The sequence below is a fragment of the Pipistrellus kuhlii genome, unplaced genomic scaffold (assembly GCF_014108245.1).
Source record: "Pipistrellus kuhlii isolate mPipKuh1 unplaced genomic scaffold, mPipKuh1.p scaffold_m20_p_9, whole genome shotgun sequence".
NCBI lineage: Eukaryota > Metazoa > Chordata > Mammalia > Chiroptera > Vespertilionidae > Pipistrellus > Pipistrellus kuhlii.
This window is the reverse complement of record NW_023425595.1, coordinates 12,281,237-12,298,120: the sequence shown is the minus strand read 5'-3', so window position 1 is coordinate 12,298,120 and position 16,884 is coordinate 12,281,237. Positions and strand designations below refer to the sequence as shown.

Below are 16,884 nucleotides of genomic sequence, written 5' to 3'. Positions count from 1 at the left end.
GCAGTTAGGGGTGACTAGGCCTGCAAGGGAGGGCAGCTTGGGGTAAACAGGCTGCCAGGGGAGTGGTTAGGGAGTGATCAGGCTGGCAGGCAGAAGTGGTTAGGGGCAATCAGGAAGGCAGGAATGCAAGCAGTTGGGAGCCAGCAGTCCTGGATTGTGAGAGGGATGTTCAACTGTCTGTTTAGGACCAATCTTACTGGGATCGGGCCTAAATGGCCTGTGAGACATCCCTCAAGGATTCCCAGATTGGAGAGGATGCAGGCTGGGCTGAGGGACATCCCCTCATGCATGAATTTTATGCACCCAGGCCTCTAGTCTATATATAAAAGCCTAAGTTAATGTTACAACTGGATGACAAGATGACTGGCTGGTAGCAATGATGTGCACTGAACACAAGGGGGCAGAAGCTCAATGCAGGAGCTGCCCTGGTGGTCAGTGCACTCCCACAGCCAACCTCCCACCGCCTGAGAAGTGGGTGAGGAGAGAGTAACCAAAGAACTTAAATGCATATATGGACACAGACAATAGTGTGATAAAGTCCTGGGGTGGGGTGGGAGCTGGGTGGAGAGGGCAAATGGAGGGGAAATGGGAGACATCTGTAATACTCTCAAGAATAAAAATTAATTAGGAAAAAAAATTAACTGAAGCCCTAAGTTTTGCTACCAAATGACCCATATATTTTCTAAGCACTTACTTTCTATGTGTCAGATTTTGGGTATAATGAGATGAATAAGTCTTGGATCCTGCCTGCAAGCAACTGAAGTTAGTGAAAACATACAGAGGTGGGGAAAAAACACAACCATTACACTAGTTCTAGTCTCAAAATTCTCACTGTTCTCCCTCTTCACCAGTTACCATTTCTATATCCTGCTGAGTTATGCATAATTCTTTATAAAATGTTCCATAATTTTGTTTAATATCATGGAGGATGGATTCCATAATAGAGCCAAACTCAATGATACTGGAAAATTCACTTTGGTAGTGATTACGGAAGCCAGCAGTATGCATGGCTACCAAAGAACCTTTCGAATCAAACACTGGTGAGCCAGAAGACCCAAAGTAAAAAGAAGTGTCATAGGTAATCACATCAGGTCTGGGAACAATGTCCTGGAAACTTTTTTGAGTGTACATATGGATATACTGCATGTCATCATTATAACCCTTAGCCTGAAGATTTTCCCGATATTTCTGTACTCGCTGATACTGAGGAATTACAACACAAGCATCTGTAGACTTTACTTCACCTCCTGGATAGCCAATAATATATATCAACCCACAAAGTGGAGCAGGACCAATTCCATTATATAGTCCAACAGGTACTTGTTGTCCATCTTCCTTCAATTTCAGAACAGCATAATCAAGAGTTACATCAGATACCAGAAACCAAGGTTCAATGGAAAAATAGTTATTTTTTTCTTGTCTGTCTTCGTAACCAAATGTCACCCTTACACATTGACCAATTATGTCTGCCCACTTACTTGGCTCTATTTCATTTCCCACAATGTCACTTATTACATGCCGACAAGTAAAAATGAACAACTTTGTAAAAACAAAGCAAGTGGCATAACCCGTGTTCCCATTGTTGTCCCATTCAATGTGCCCAACTGAGTCACTATGACGAGAAAGAAGTTTGAGTATTTTAACCGGGATAGAGTTTTTTGTCTGTTTCCCAAAGTTTGTTTTATCTGTACGAAATACTGTTTCCCCCTTTCTTGTTTTAAATTTCCTTTCAAATTTTTTTCTAATTTTTTCAGTTTCCCTTTTTAAACTAGGATACTGGGCCACAATTTCTTCTTTTAACACACATGTGTTTCTTTCCTCCAACTCCGAATTCTGAGAATCTGCCGAATCAAAATTCTGAGTGGCTGCCGAATCAAAATTCTGGGTGGCTGCTACCTTAGAGCCCTCCTTTTTCTCAACTTCCACCTGAAAGAGCTTGCCCTCCAAGTCATCAACTCGCTGTGTGCTTTCTACAATGGAGTCCAGGTTTTCAATGAGTTTCCAATCAGCGTTCTCCAGAAAGGAAAGAAATCTGCCGTCTTTGCACACAGCATCCTTGACGGTTTCTCCTTTGAAAGCATAGACGCAGAGTTTGCACCCTTCTTTGTGAAGTTCCCCACATTTGACAATCTTTTTTATCTTCTTCCCAATTGCGTGGATAAAAAATTTGACACAGTCAGTAGATGCCTTGTCATGCCGACCAAATATCTGGTTCCCTTTTTTCTGCTCACTTTTACTCAGGGCAAATGTAATTTCCAGGTGGCACTTTTCAGGAAAACAACTGAGGGGCATTCCAAGGTTTATATAACCTTCAATTCCTTCTATGCCCTGCACCAGCATTTCTTTGCCTTGCTGTCGTTCTCTCTCTTCTTTGACAGCCTGAAGAGTGTCAAGTGCCACGGATAAGCTAGCCCTCTCATTATGTGTGAGTCTGTGTTTTCTTTTTTTGTTTTTCCTGTGGTGTACACGCAAGGTAATGTAAAGTACTTTATCTTGAGGTATAGCCTGGTCTTTGGGTCTTTGAGCCTGGGTATTAGTTATATCATTTGGGCCTTTTCTGGAGCCAGTCTTCATTTGAGGAATACTGGGATTATCCTCTTGTTCTTTATTGACCTAAAAGGAAGTGTTAAAGACTTTAAAATGATGGAAGCAACTCTAACATTTTGTTTTTCTTTTTAGTATGCAATTCATAAAATTTCTCTAGGAAACTCAGAACCAGTCTCCAAAGGCCAGTAAATAGAATTAAACCAAAGTTTGAGTTGGGAGCCAAGATATAAGCTGCGTTTCCCATCCCATTAGTTAGACAAGCTTTTAATTGTGCCAGATTGGTGCATTTCTCCCCTGAGAAATAGGAAAGAAACAACTGTCTCAAGGCCCATCAAAAACAGAAGAGATGCTTAAAAGTCTGCCAGCTCTCTTAGAGAATTCTATAAGGTCTCTGAATAATTTTTACTTTTTCTAATCACAGTGATGGATTGCACCAAAAACTTGTTCTTATAGCACCAAACTCAGCAAGAATAAGGTACCATGGTTTATTATTGGTCATTTAATGTTAAACAAAATCATCATCATCATCAGTTAAGTAATTATTTGGTCATAATAACATAGTTATTTCTAATAGTAAAACCCTGATTCAACTAGCACTTTCATGTAAAGAACTTAAATTATTTCCTCTATTACATGAGTTTATTCCAAAATCCTATGAAAAGAGGAGCAACAAATATGGCATCTCTCTCCTTTTGATGGAGAAAATGAGGCACAGAAAATTTTTCCTGTAAGTTAAGAGCATCTGATCCCTATGTCTGAAAGATACATTTGGCCAAGAAATATCTATCATGGCATGAGTGCCAACAGATGCCATGATAGATAAAAATTAAGTGTAACATCCTGTGTGACAATCCTTAGCACAGTGACTGACAAATTAGTGAATTAACTTTTGTTTTCCTTCTTTTTAATGGTACTAATATTCTGGATTAAAACAAAAGAAACATGGTGATATAAATTTATTCTGGGCATAAATATGAACTCTGAAAGAGTGTCTCTCCAGCCTAATATTGTTGGAAGCATCTTTGTCGCACAGTCCATTGGAACACTAGGATGGATTTCCAGCTATTCAGAGAATTCTTGGGCAGATATAGACAGCTTCAAAGAAGAATCTTGGGGCTTACATGACAAGCTTGCACTGTCATGGAGTGGGACAGAGAAAAATAGAACTAGGTTTGGCTTTTCTACATTCTTGGATGTTCTAGTTAGAATCAGAATGAAAGAAAGGCTTTTAAATTGCATTCTCAAATGCTCACCATCTCTCAGCCTTTCACAATAAATTCAAGGAGCATTTTAGACTTAAGAAGGAATATGATGGCTTGCTAAGATAATAGAGTTCAATTAGTACAAAGGGCCCCCACTTAATGTCAGTAAATTTGAGTCCAAGTATTCATTTCACTACTGCCTTAAGAAGCAACACACTTCTTTTCCTCTCTTCATAAACAAATCAAAGATAAGAAAGTTCTCCTTGCTTGCTTATAGTAAAACTAAATATTTAAAATATTATTTTATAAATTATAAAGCCCTAAGCAGATGTATTATTATTATTATAAAAAAGATCAGCCATATTTGCATGTTATATATTTTCATGCTATAAAATAACATTACTTTTGTTTTTATTCCATATGTTACTGTAAACATTATATTTGATTTTTGTTGTTGTTGTTCAGGAAATGTTACAATAGCTTTTTGTTAAAGACTGCTTTGATAGAGCACCAAACTCAGCAAGAATGAGATTTTTGTTAAAATTCCTCACTGCCACCCCTCCAAACAGAAGAAATACAATGAATGAGAAAGATTTTAATTTATTTAACATTTCCTACATTCAATGAGGCAATTTCTTTGCAGGAAAACTATAAATCCCAGTGTCAAGATGGCTAAGTATAATATTGATATGTTCTGTAAACAGTATTGACAAACATACCTGAGGAAAATAATGCTCAATTTTCATATTATTCCTTGCATTGAATGGGACTTTCAGTGACCTGCGTTTTTTAGAGCTCATGATGGCTTGAAGATGAATAGGCAGTTCAGCTGAAACACTACAAAGATTCAAGTTAGAACAATATCATCATAGCAACCATTATTTGTACAGAGGATAAGATTAACAGGGACCTCTCTCTGTAGCTCCAGCTTTCCCCTTCTCAGAGATGTTAACTTACCAAGTAGACAGTTTATCCAATCATAAAAACTCCAATCATAAAAACTCCCCTTGATAGAGAACAATCCTCTGTACTTTACAAAAGTTACCTCTAATTGTCAATGCCCACAGATACCATGTCAAATAGGTACAGCTGTTTTTGCAAATGAGTAAAGTACAACCCAGACAAGAAAGGTGACCTCCTGAAAGCTAGAGCTACATGGCAGAGGTAAAATTCAAAAGCAGATGCACTAGAAAAGAAATTGCAGTTGGAGAAATAAAAAGTGTGTTTTAGCTACATGGATGTTAACTCTGGCCTCCACTTAAATTGCATATGGCACAGGGGGATGGTGTAATTTTAGGAAAATGATGGGAAAAGAACCATAAAGACAAAATAGATGTACAGTGAAGAGTTTTCCCGGAAAGTTAGGAATATTAGTTGCTGCTTTACTTAGTTTGTTTAAAGTGGTATTTCTCCCTCTCTATTTCCTCTGATGTCTCCCCAGATGAGAATGAACAATGTCAATAAAAGAGTGAAATCTTTAATCATGATAAATATCACTAGAATGGAAGCCATGGAAGTCCAGCAGCTGCCTGTCTTCATCTAACATAATGCCTGCCAGATGGCAATCCCTCAGTATAGATACATTAATAAAGATACAATTAATCAATGAATGGAGTATGCATATGATGCACTATGCCCTGTTCTATGTGCTTTCCATAAACTACCCAATATAATTATTTTTTGTTGTTTTGTTTTGTTAATCCTCATCTGAGGATTCCATTGACTTTTAGAAAGAGTGGAAGGGAGAGGAAGAGATATATATAGAGAAACATCCATGTGAGAGAGACACATGGATTGGTTGCCTCCTGCATGCACCTGACAAGGACCCGGAATGGAGCCTGCAACCAACTGGAATCAATGACTGGTGGATGCTCTATCCCACATGTGTCACCACAAGGCCCACGGGCCAAATCCGTCCCGCCAGGCCTTGCAATGTGGCCCCCACCGCGCTGTCATCACTGCACTCTGCTGCGTTTCCATCACAGTGACACTTCATGACTGTTCAGTAAACCATTCGACCCGTGATTTAGGCTGGATTTTAGATTTTGGCCCCTTCTCTGATTGAGTTCGACACCCCTACTCTATCCAATGAGCCAAACCAGCTAGGGCCCCAATATAATTCTTACAATCCTGTGAGATAAGTATGATTAATCCATTTTATTGGTAAAGAACTTGAACACCCATAGAGATTAAACTATTTACTCAAGGTCACAAAGCCTCAGAGAATATACTTTTGATGACTTTTTATAACCATTTTCAAATAAAAAAAAAAGAATCATATGAACCTCCACATACTTTCATTCATTCATTAGTTAAGCACATTTTTTTTTGAGACCCTATTACTGTATGTGCCAGGAACTTCTTTTAATTTTTATTGAATTTATTGGGGTTACATTGGCTAATAAAATTATATAGGTTTTAGGTGTACAATTCGCTTCAGCCTCTCTCAGCCTTAGCTTTCTGTTTGTAAACTCGGGTGGGCTGGCCCATTTCCAGCCACCTCAAAGGTTCCCCCTTGGAATTCATCTCCCCTCTCATCTCTCTTCTTTGTCTCTCCCTCCTCCATCTCATTCCCCTCCCTTCCTTTCCCTCTACACTTGGTTCTTCTGGTCTTTCTGGTTCCTCCTCTCTTCCCTCCCCCTCCTGCCTCTCCCTCTCCTCTTCTGTTCTCACTCATCTCTCTGGCGCTGGGCTGGCCCACTAGAGCTGAGATAGGCTGGTAGAGAGCAGGGATCTGGTCTCTGCTAACCCTAGGCCTCCATCAAGCCCACTGCCACTGTGCCCCAGCACACAGCACGTGACAAGAATCATCCGCTGAAATAAAACCTGTGCCCGCTGTCGGCACACCTGGGGTAGAGGGCGGGCAGCTTCTTCCACACTCCAGGCTCGAAGACTCCCCAACACCCTCCGGAACACCCGCACGCAGACCCAGCGGAGCACCCCTGCGTCCCCGCACCCCGCCTTCACCCATTCCACGGATCATCTGGGCGCTACCAATACGGGAGGCCGGCTCTTGTTGGAGCTGCGGAGATAGCCAGCTGGCCCAGCAGAGCGCGCTGTTAGCTTGGGCCCGCTGGACAGGCAGCGGGTGGGGAAGAGATTTGAAAAGACGCGGGACTGCCCTGCCGCTCTGCTGGCCTCAGGGTTATTTTCGCTTTCACATCTGCCTAAGCTCCCCCCAACTCCCCTCCCCTCCCTCCCCCACTTAGCCCCATTCCATCTTCTATGCTTTCCTTGGACACGGGGGAAACGGGAGCCAGGTGAAGTATTTGATGTTGGTTTCAGAAAGTCCTACCAGCCTGAAACAACCTTCGGGACAGATTGACCAGAGCTTATGTTGGCAAGGAACTGGACACCACGCAGGTAGGGGCAGTCACGAATGAAGTGCACCCTATGGTTACAGGGGTGACTGCCCGGAAACATTCAGGCCAGGCTGCAAGGAGGGGCGGCATGGCAGAGCAGGTAGGAATTCCTGCTTTGAGGAGATAGAGCTGACAGGCCAAAGTGGTCCCTGTTTACAGAGAAAGAACTCTGGGCTATATGCAGAGCTATCCTCTTCCCCCCCCCCCCCCTCCGCCCCCCTTCAGTTGAGAAAGCACATGGCAGCAATGGTGGAGACTACCCAACAGCAGGAAAGAACCCCCTCCCCCCACCAACAAAAATACAATTAGATGGTATTTTCCCCACACCCCACCTGGGCCTTTCCCTTTCCTCATTTGTACAAGAAGGAGTTAAGGAGCTGGGCTCAGATTAAACTTTGTGCCTGTGAATCGCCCCTTCCCGCCTCCCCCCTCCCCCACTTGTGACCAAGGAAAGTAGGGGACTCCGCCCTCCAGAATCACCATGCAGTATGTCTGGAGCTGCTCACAGCTTGTCAGTTGGAACAGCTGCCTAGACTGTCTCCAGGTGGCTTTCCAGGTGTCAAACTAATCAGCTTTGAAGGTGGGGAGCAAGAAGGGGGTCCCACAATGGAAAGCTGGCTATCCACCCCTCCACAACGCCATGCCAATCACCCCCTAAGACCTCCAGGCCCCACCCAAATGCAGAAGAACCACTCACAGAAGCGGAGAATGTGCCCCAACCGTGCCAGGGACCGCAGCAGTGGGACTGGAGCTTGGCAAATGGCGCCCAGCTGGCTCTTTCGTGAACCGCCACCCTACAGGAAGTGAAAAAGCCCGCGCTTCTCAGCTGGTGGCCAATAGAAGGCCAAGGGGCGAGCCAGGAAGGGCGGGCGGAAGGGCGAGTTTCCAGGAGGGAGTTTCCAGGGAAGTGCCTGCGCAGCAGCCCTGGCTATTGTTGGATCCTGCTGCGTCCCACTGCGCCTTTCGCAACTTGGTCCACTGCCAGCTCCCACCTTCAGTGACAGACTTTTCTCAATCCTGTCCCTCCACCCTTCCCCGCCCTCCCGGGTCCAGTGTAGTCGCCTGAGAAGCTGAGCCAGGGAGAAGAGGGTGCAGGAGGAGCCAGGGGATCCGCGATTTCCAGGGCGCTGATTGCACTGAGCGGGAACAGTGCTCCAGACCAGGTTTGCTTTGTGTCACCGATCCCCACATCGTCGTCGTTCCCCCCCCCCCCCCCCCCCCCCGTGCTTTGTGCCTCGTGGTCAATGCCTCCAGATGCTGCGAGGTGGGCGGCTGTAGTGGGTGGAATGAGCATCCCCGCCAGACCTGGGACCGCTGCGGAAAAGCACGAACACTAGGTCCAGATCCCAGAGGCATCCATTAGCGCCCTGTGCTTCACCAGCTCCCATGGGACAAAGTGGCCCCAAAGCAGACAGCTGAGGTCTAGTGAGACTTGGGGGACCCCCACTCTACCTCCCACTTTCCCGCAGGCAAATGAGCCAACTTGTCGGAGGGGCTGATGCCCAGCAGACCATGCCCAGCAGGAGGAAGAAGGAGGCCAGCACCGCACTCCTGGACGGCACTCCTGGCGTCCAGGAGGTGCCTTACTAGAGAGTCCTGATGGAGGGCTCCAGAGTCTGGCATCTCCCAACGGATGATCAGAGTGCTTTGCAAGGGGCTGGAGGAAGCATCTTACTGTTTAAGAACCGGAAGAAGGGCAGATGCCTTCAGTACTGGGTGCTATGTTAAAACAACTGGTCAAAGAGGGAGAGAATGTAATTGGTAAGTGATGATGGTGATAACTTTTATGTAACTTACAGAAAAATAGATGTTTATGTGAAAGTCGTAGTGTTGGTGGGATAATGGGGAAAGCTCGACCTAAGGTAAAAACAAAAAACAAAACAAAACAAAACAAAAAACACCGAGAACTGCCATCACTGCTTTGATTCTGGGTGCTGGGTGGGGTTTGCAGAGAGCACGCTTTAAGAGCCTAATTGTAAAAATCGTCTGAAAAAGGTTAGGGGGAAAACTGATGGTAGCAACATGTATGTAAAGCAAATTATTGTCTGAGGGAACTTGCAGATTGTCTGTGGAATCTGTAGATGGGAAAATGTTAAGAGGGCCAGAGGCAGTAGAGAATGGCTGTGGAAATTGTCAGGCATTTCTGGGGAGGGAATGTGCCCTGGGAATGAACATAACCTAAGGAGCATCATTGGCACTAAGCTCCTTTAGGTATGTTCCCTCATTAACCTGTTAGACACAGAATAAGAACCACATCACCAGGGTGGTGTTTAGGGTGGCAAATACCAGATTCTTTGTACATGTATAAGGAAGATGCTTTTTTTTTTTTTTTTTTATATTTTATTTTTTTTTTTTTTTTTTTTTTTTTTTTTTTTTTTTTTACAGAGAGGAAGGGAGAGGGATAGAGAGCTAGAAACCAAAAAGAGAGAAACATCGACCAGCTGCATCTTGCACACACCCTACTGGGGATGTACCTGCAACCAATGTACATGCTCTTGACCAGAATCGAACCTGGGACCCTTCAGTCCGCAGACTGACACTCTATCCACTGAGCCAAACCAGTTTTGGCAGGAAGATACATATTTTAACTGAGAATTTAGATTGTTTCAATTTTTTTTAAAGCCAAGGAGAAAGTCAGTATTTATTTCAGCTCTACTATGTATTTTGCACATCCACACCATTTGCTAAATGTTTTTTAATCCAGAAAGCCCACTTATTATACTGTAAGAAAGCAGCCCCATGTACTCTAAATTCTTGGCATATTTTCTTCTAATGTTCCATGAGTTCCACCTGCTGATTTTGGAGTGACGACTCTTGTTTATTATTTTTCTCTTGATTGAGGTTCTCAATTTTCTCTTCGGTTAACAGTTTATAAAAGGCCTCATTTTTTTGTTTAATATCATGAAGAATTGATTCCATAGAATAGCCAAATTCAATTAAGGCATGCTTCTTACCATCACGTTCATAAAACTGTCCGAAGGAGTGTATAGCAACGACTTGGTGAGCTGCATTAAACACTGGGGAGCCAGAGGACCCTTCCATAAAACAGGTATCATAACTAAGTGCATCACTGCGCCAAGCCACAGGTGGGAAACTTCTTGGGGTAAACATAGAGAAAACAATGTCTGAGTACCTCCCTGCACGATCCACTATAGTAATCACAGCACACTCATCTATTTGCTTGACCTGGCCTTCTGGGTGACCAATTAAATAAATCAAACCACTAGGTGGCAAAGATGAAATTTGATCAAATAGGCCTGGAGGAAATCCATTTCCATTTGCTCTTAGTTTTAAAACGGCATAATCCAGACCTTTATCATACACTTCAAACCATGGCTCAATGGAAAAACATTCTTCAAAAATAAAGTGTAATTTTTTATAAGTGAAAGTTACTTTTGCACATTTGCTTATTCTATCTGGCCACAAATGTGGATCTGTGCCTTCTCCCACAATTAAGTCTACAACATGCTGACAGGTGAAAATGTAACCAGCACTGAAGACAAAGCAAGTAGCATTGCCTATGTTTCCATTATTATCCCAATAGATGAACCCAACTGACTTACTACGTTGGGTACGAAACTCATAGTTTGCAATGGTAGTAGAATTTTTAGTCGCTTTTGCAAAGTGCTTTTCATATATGCTGAATTGTTCAGATGGTGACAGTTCGTTTTTCTTCTGTTCTTCCAAAAAAAACTTTTTCATACAAAGTGCATATTTATTAAAATTTGGATATTGCTGAAATATAACTTTATTCAATATTTTGCAATTCTTTAGCCAGGGGTCAGTTGTCTTCTCCTGGATATCCCAATTAATAGCAGATTGCATATCCAGATGTGGTCTTTGCTGAATGAGAGAGATTTGTTTACTGTTTTTTTGTGTGTGATTTTCCTGATAATAATTTTTAATTTTGGAAATTGTCCTGCGTTTTTTATCTTCAATATCATGTCCTCGACTTCGAGGTGGGAGAACTTTTTTTTGGCTGTATTCTACATCTTCAGTCTCTCCACCTGCCTCTGGTTCGAGGACCTGGACCTGAGATGGCATCAGATCCTGGGGACTGATTTCACCAGTGGCACTTTCATTCTTCTGCTCAATTTTCTCATGGGTATGTTTCTTGACAGGTGACTCTTTAAGAATTTCCATTTCTAAGGTTTTCCCAGATACATCCTTCACTCTGGACTGTTTTTCATAAACCATCTTATGATTTTCTATGAGTCTCCACTTTAATTGGTCCAGGTCAGACCGAAATCGACCATCTTTACACAGGGCTTCTTGGATAGTTTCACCCTCCAAGGCATAGACACAAAGAGTACTCCCCTTTCCATGAAATCCTCTTATCTTCACAATAGTCTTAGTTGTCTTCCCAAAAGCCACAACATGAAACAAAATGCATTCAACATTGTTAGGATTTTTATATAGGCGTAATAGCTGATCATTTTCCCCGGTGGAGGAAATATTATTTTCTTTCTCGTTTTTGTTTCTTTTGTAAAATGATATTTTTAAATGAGATTCTGGAAGGAGGCACTTGAGAGGCATTCCTAAATTTACATATCCTCTTATATTTTTCTCTTCATAAGCAATAATGTCCTTATCAAAATGCTTCTCCATCCTTTCACAGAAATCTTCAATAGCTGTCAGAGCTGAGTAGATAGTCTCATTGAGTTCACCAGATGCTGTATACTCCCTATGTTCTGATTTTCCAGATATTTTATTCCAGTTAAAAGTGAATTTATGTTTTTTACAATCTCTACCATTTGGGTTCTGAGTTTTAAGAGATATTTCATGCTCATTGACTTTGCATTTAACTGCAAAGGAGCTGCAGTATCCTCTGTTGTCAGGTGGAGAATGATCATCAGGTGTGCCAGCACAAGTCGGCTCCATGCCCATATCCTTAAGAAAGGAAAGATGAAACTTTCTATCAGAATCACCCTAAATAATAGTATTTCATGTTCTTATAATTGGAAAAGTAATCGATAATATGATAGTGAAGAATGGAGAAAAATGTCCATCATTAGCCCATTGCCAGAGATAAACATTGTGTATTTTGTTTTCTCCCCTAAGATTTAATATGCAGATATAAATCTTATGTTACTTAAATTATATTATTCTATCTAAGAGTTAATTTTTTACTAAGCCATCCACCAGTGCTTTCACTTCTGTAGAAAACCTTTGAAAACACAATAGGATATTTTTGTGTACAATAATTTTTAATCCATTCCTCTTTGCTGGATATTTAGAATGTTTCCAATGTTGTACTACTCTGATATGATAAACAGTTCTACACTTAAAATATTTCTGTCTGCCCATCTGATTATTTCCCTAGGCCAGATTCCTGGCAGTGGAAACACTGAGATTAAGCTTATAAATGTATTTCACAACAAATCCACTGCCAAACTGCTTTCCAGAAAAGTTGCATCAACTCACCCCCATTGTCCAAAAAGATTAGTGTGTGGTTTAATAATAATAGTTTCAGTATTCTCATTTTATTATTTTTATTTTTTAAAATATATTTTATTGATTTTTTACAGAGAGGAAAGGAGAGAGATAGAGAGAAACATTGATGAGAGAGAGTCATCAATCAGCTGCCTCCTGCACGCCCCCCTACTGGGGATATGCCCGCAACCAAGGTACATGCCCTTGACCGGAATTGAACCCAGGACCCTTCAGTCTGCAGGCTGACACTCTATTCACTGAGCCAACCAGGTTTCATCAGTATTCTCATTTTAAATGTTTGCCAATTTGTAGATGAAATGTCATCTAATTTGACTGTTTTTAAAATCTACATTTGTTTAGTGACTAGTAAAGCTGGACATACTTAATATATCTTTTGGACATTTGGTACATCATCTTTCAAAAATTCCCATTAAATATCTGTTGAGTTTCTATTGGGTATACGATATCAACAGCACTAAAGACATATAATAAAATGCTCAATAAATCACAATATTGGCTGGATATATAGATAGGTATACATAGTCAAATACAAATAAATATATATATTCATATACAAATATTCTCTGCACACTAAAATCACTTATGTCTGTTTCAGTTTAATATTAGCATTTTGCCCATTTTTTTTTTTTAAATAAAAAGGTGCACTGATAAAAAACTGTGCTCTGATTGTTTGCCTGGGTTCAATATCCTCGCTCTGAAGTTCATTGCTTTTGTGACTTTCCAAAAGTTGGGTTTCATTGTTGTTGTTTTTTTTTGTGTGTGTGTTTTGTTTTTATTTTTCACTTGTAAAGAAGGGATGGTGATAACATCTACCACAGAGAGTTGCATTTAATGTTAAATGAGATAATCCTAGAAAGTGATAAGCATAATTCCAAGTACATAATAATTTCTCAGTAGATATGAGCTCCATTACTATTAGACCTGCCTATATTTCCAGTATTAAGTGTCTATATTGTTGATTAGCCAAACCAGAAAACTGTTTAACAAGACATTTTTTGCATTGTTAATTCATACACTATCATTTCATGCTATAGAAACACATATGTGGATGATGTCCCCAAACATATTTCAAATAACACAAGCAGGCACCATCACTGCCATTCTTTATGAACAGTCCTCTCCCAGGATCCTAATGCAGCACTATGGTTATAGAATGCCGTTCCAGCCAAGAGGTGTAAAGTGCAGACATACCTGTGAAACTTCAGGTCTGGTACTCTGGTCATATTCAGTAGCATTGAGTGACTTGTTCTCTTCAAGTTTGACAGGATTCATGATGAGTCCCAAGAGAATCTAACACACCTCCACTACTGGCAAGATGAAGAAAAAGGGAAGGGCTTATCCTCACACTTGAAGTCACTAAAATAACACAAGATATACAAAATGACAGCTTTCAATTACTGGGCAGCAGGCAGCTCAGAACCATGACCTCTGACCCCTGAGAGTGGGAGTGAACCGAGGTAGCCCCACGGATGTCTAGCTCATTGTCTGGGACAGTTTCCAGGCCATAACTCAGGGTAAGGAGCCTGGCTGTTTCCCTAATTGAGAAGATAAGCTGAGGGTCACGGGCGGCCTAGGTGGTTCAAGTTTGTGAGTCAGAGTGCTAGAGAGAAGACAGCAGCAGCTAGCAGACAGAGAGAGGGAGAGTTGGAGACCTGCAGTGTGTTCCCTTAGAATTTTCAGCTAAGTCTGTCAGTGCATGGCAGTGATGACACTTTTGGAAGTCAGGGGAAGAACTCCACAAAGGGAAAAGATAGACCAAGTCTGAGACATATACAGGGCTGAGAATAGTTTCTGTGCCCCAAGGTCAAACTAGAAAACTTTATACTCCATGAGCTACTGAGGCAGAGTACTCAGAAAGCTGTTGCCTCGCCAGCTGGACAAAACCAGCCCTTCTGCAAAAGGCTGGTATGGTGCCACCTGAAAACTGGAAAAGCAAGACTTGCAAGGATACAACCATTTCCAAGGACAGTAACTGTGCGTGTGAACAAAGCTGAAAAACATTGACAGGAATACAAGCATCTCCAGTGCCCCCAACATATAAAAGTAACCAAGCTTGCTTACCAATCAAAAATGATCAGGGATAAAAGAAGCAGGAAAATATTGCCAATAGTATGGAGAACGATCAATGAACAAAAAGAGACCAAGAAGAGACACCAGTGACAGACTGGTAGACAAGAACATTAAAGCAGGTATTACCTTGGATTTCTGGCCAAATGCAGTGACAGGGACAGAATTCACCCTCCTCTCTGAAATCAAAAGAAGACAAAAATGGGCAAAATATATGAAAGCCTGATTGGCAAGGAACTGGACACCATGCAGTTAGGGGCAGTCACAAATGAAGTACACCTTATGGTTTCTAGGGGTGACTGCCTGGAGTCATTCCGGGCCAGGCTGCAAGGAAGGATAGCAAGGCAGAGCAGGTTGGAATTCCTGCTTTGAGGAGACAGAGCTGACAGACCAAGGTGGTCTCTGTTCACAGGACACACAGAGAGAACTCTGAGCTATATGCAGAGGGCTCCCCTCAGGTATTCAGCTGAGAAGGCACAGATGGCAATGGTGAAGACTGCCTAAGGTTAAGAAAGAGCCCCTCTCCCCTAATAACAACAACAAATACAACTAGAAGGCATTTCCCACAAAACCTCTCTCTGCACTTCACCTGGGTATCTCCGTTTCCTCATTTGTAGATTAAGGAGCTGGGCTGATTAAACTTTGTGCCTCTGAACTTCCTTGCTGTGGACTTGTGACAAAGAAATCCCTACCCCCCCCCCCCCCCCCCCCCCCAGATCACCATGCAGTACTTCTGAAGTGCAGTTCTGCAATTTGCACTTCAACATATACCTCACCCGACCCCACCTGCAACCGCCCCTTAAGAACTCCAGGCCCCACTCAACTGCAAAATAGCCACTCACGGAAGCAGAGAATCTGTCCCAAAGGTGCTGGTGACCGCTGTCCTGGGAGTCACAGAAGCTACGGAGTGGCGCTCAGCTGGCCGTCAAAAGAACCTCTGCTGTGAAGCCTGCAAGTGGAAAAGCCCGCGTGATAGGCGTGGGCACCGCTTCTGGCCAACAGAAGGCTAGTAGCAGCCTGTGGGTTGGTGGAAAGGACGCGCCTGCGCAGCCGCCCTAGCAATCAGGAAGGTCCCACTGAACTAAGTCCCGCCCATCCACCGCTTCCACTGTAGGTCCTCAGCCAGATTCCGTTTTCTGGAACAAACTTTGAGAAATTGTGCCCCTCCATCCTCCTCCCCGCTCCCCCGCCCCCCTCAGTCCGCTGTGGCCACTTGAGGGCGGAGCCAGCGCGGGGAGGGTGTGCGAGGCGCGGGGCCCTGAGCTTTCCCTGGGCTGTGATTGCTTGGCAGTCAGAGAAGCGAGTAGCGGAACCTCGCGCCCAGGACCTGAGCTGGGAGCTTGGGGCAAACAGCCCACCACCGCTGCCCCAGGAGCCTCAGTCACTGCGAGGTGGGCGGCTGAGGTGGGACTAGCATTCCGGACCACACCTGGTGGCCTCTGCGGAAAATCGGGAAAATCGCCAGGACTCCACAGAGGCAGCATCTGTCCATGCCCTGCGCTCCACCAGCTTCCAGGGGACCCAAAGGCCCCAAGGCTGGTGGCGTCTGTGGGACTTGGCCACTGCCACTCCACCCTAAAGGCAGGGAAGAATCCCCCACTCCTCCTCCTCCCTCCACCACCATCACCACCACCCCACCAACAACACAATTAGAGGGCGTCTTTTCTCAAACTCTCTCCCTGTATCCCGCCTGGGCATCTCAGTTTGTTCGTTTGTAAATTAAGGAGTTTGGCTCAGGTTAAACTTTGTGCCTGTGAACTATCCCCTGTGGACTTGTGACAAAGAAAGGTAGGAGATTACTACCTCCCCCCCACACACACACTATATCACCATGCAGTACTTCTGGAGTGCAGTTATTCAATTTGCGCTTTAACATACACCCCACCCCACCCCAGCTGTCACAGCTGGTCTGTTGAAACAGCTGCCTGGACAATCTCAAATGACTTTCCAGGTGTAAAACTCTTGACCTTGAAGGCCAGAGCTGGAAGGGGGTTGCTACAATGAGAGGCTGCCCATCCATTCCTCCCCCACCTCCCACCTGGAAAATGCCTCCATGTCAACCACCCCTTAAGAACTCCAGGTCCCACTCAACTGCAAAATAGCCACTCACAGAAGCAGAGAATCTGTCCCAAAGGTGCTGGTGACCGCTGTCCTGGGAGTCACAGAAGCTACGGAGTGGCGCTCAGCTGGCCGTCAAAAGAACCTCTGCTGTGAAGCCTGCAAGTGGAAAAGCCCGCGTGATAGGCGTGGGC

The 16,884-nt window shown here is 43.4% G+C and overlaps 2 protein-coding genes across 4 annotated transcripts; both read right to left on the bottom strand.

Moving 5' to 3' along the window:
- Nucleotides 1-231: 231 nt before the first annotated feature.
- Nucleotides 232-16,824, bottom strand: FAM111A (FAM111 trypsin like peptidase A). 3 transcript variants are annotated; one of them, XM_036426489.2, is made up of 3 exons: nucleotides 16,743-16,824; nucleotides 4,469-4,586; nucleotides 232-2,613 (listed from the first exon to the last, which is right to left on the bottom strand). In XM_036426489.2, exons 2-3 carry the CDS (start codon nucleotides 4,547-4,549, stop codon nucleotides 829-831), a joined length of 1,866 nt encoding a protein of 621 aa, XP_036282382.1. In that variant the 5' UTR covers nucleotides 4,550-4,586; nucleotides 16,743-16,824; the 3' UTR covers nucleotides 232-828. The 3 variants fall into 3 exon arrangements, with proteins under 3 accessions (XP_036282382.1, XP_036282380.1, XP_036282381.1); XM_036426487.2 differs by lacking the exon at nucleotides 16,743-16,824 and adding an exon at nucleotides 13,757-13,872; XM_036426488.2 differs by lacking the exon at nucleotides 16,743-16,824 and adding an exon at nucleotides 7,809-7,955.
- FAM111B (FAM111 trypsin like peptidase B) lies at nucleotides 9,694-13,869 on the bottom strand. The gene is made up of 2 exons (XM_036426486.2): nucleotides 13,757-13,869; nucleotides 9,694-12,001 (listed from the first exon to the last, which is right to left on the bottom strand). The coding sequence occupies exons 1-2, from the start codon at nucleotides 13,835-13,837 to the stop codon at nucleotides 9,881-9,883; spliced, it is 2,202 nt and encodes a 733-aa protein (XP_036282379.1). The 5' UTR covers nucleotides 13,838-13,869; the 3' UTR covers nucleotides 9,694-9,880.
- Nucleotides 16,825-16,884: the final 60 nt, after the last annotated feature.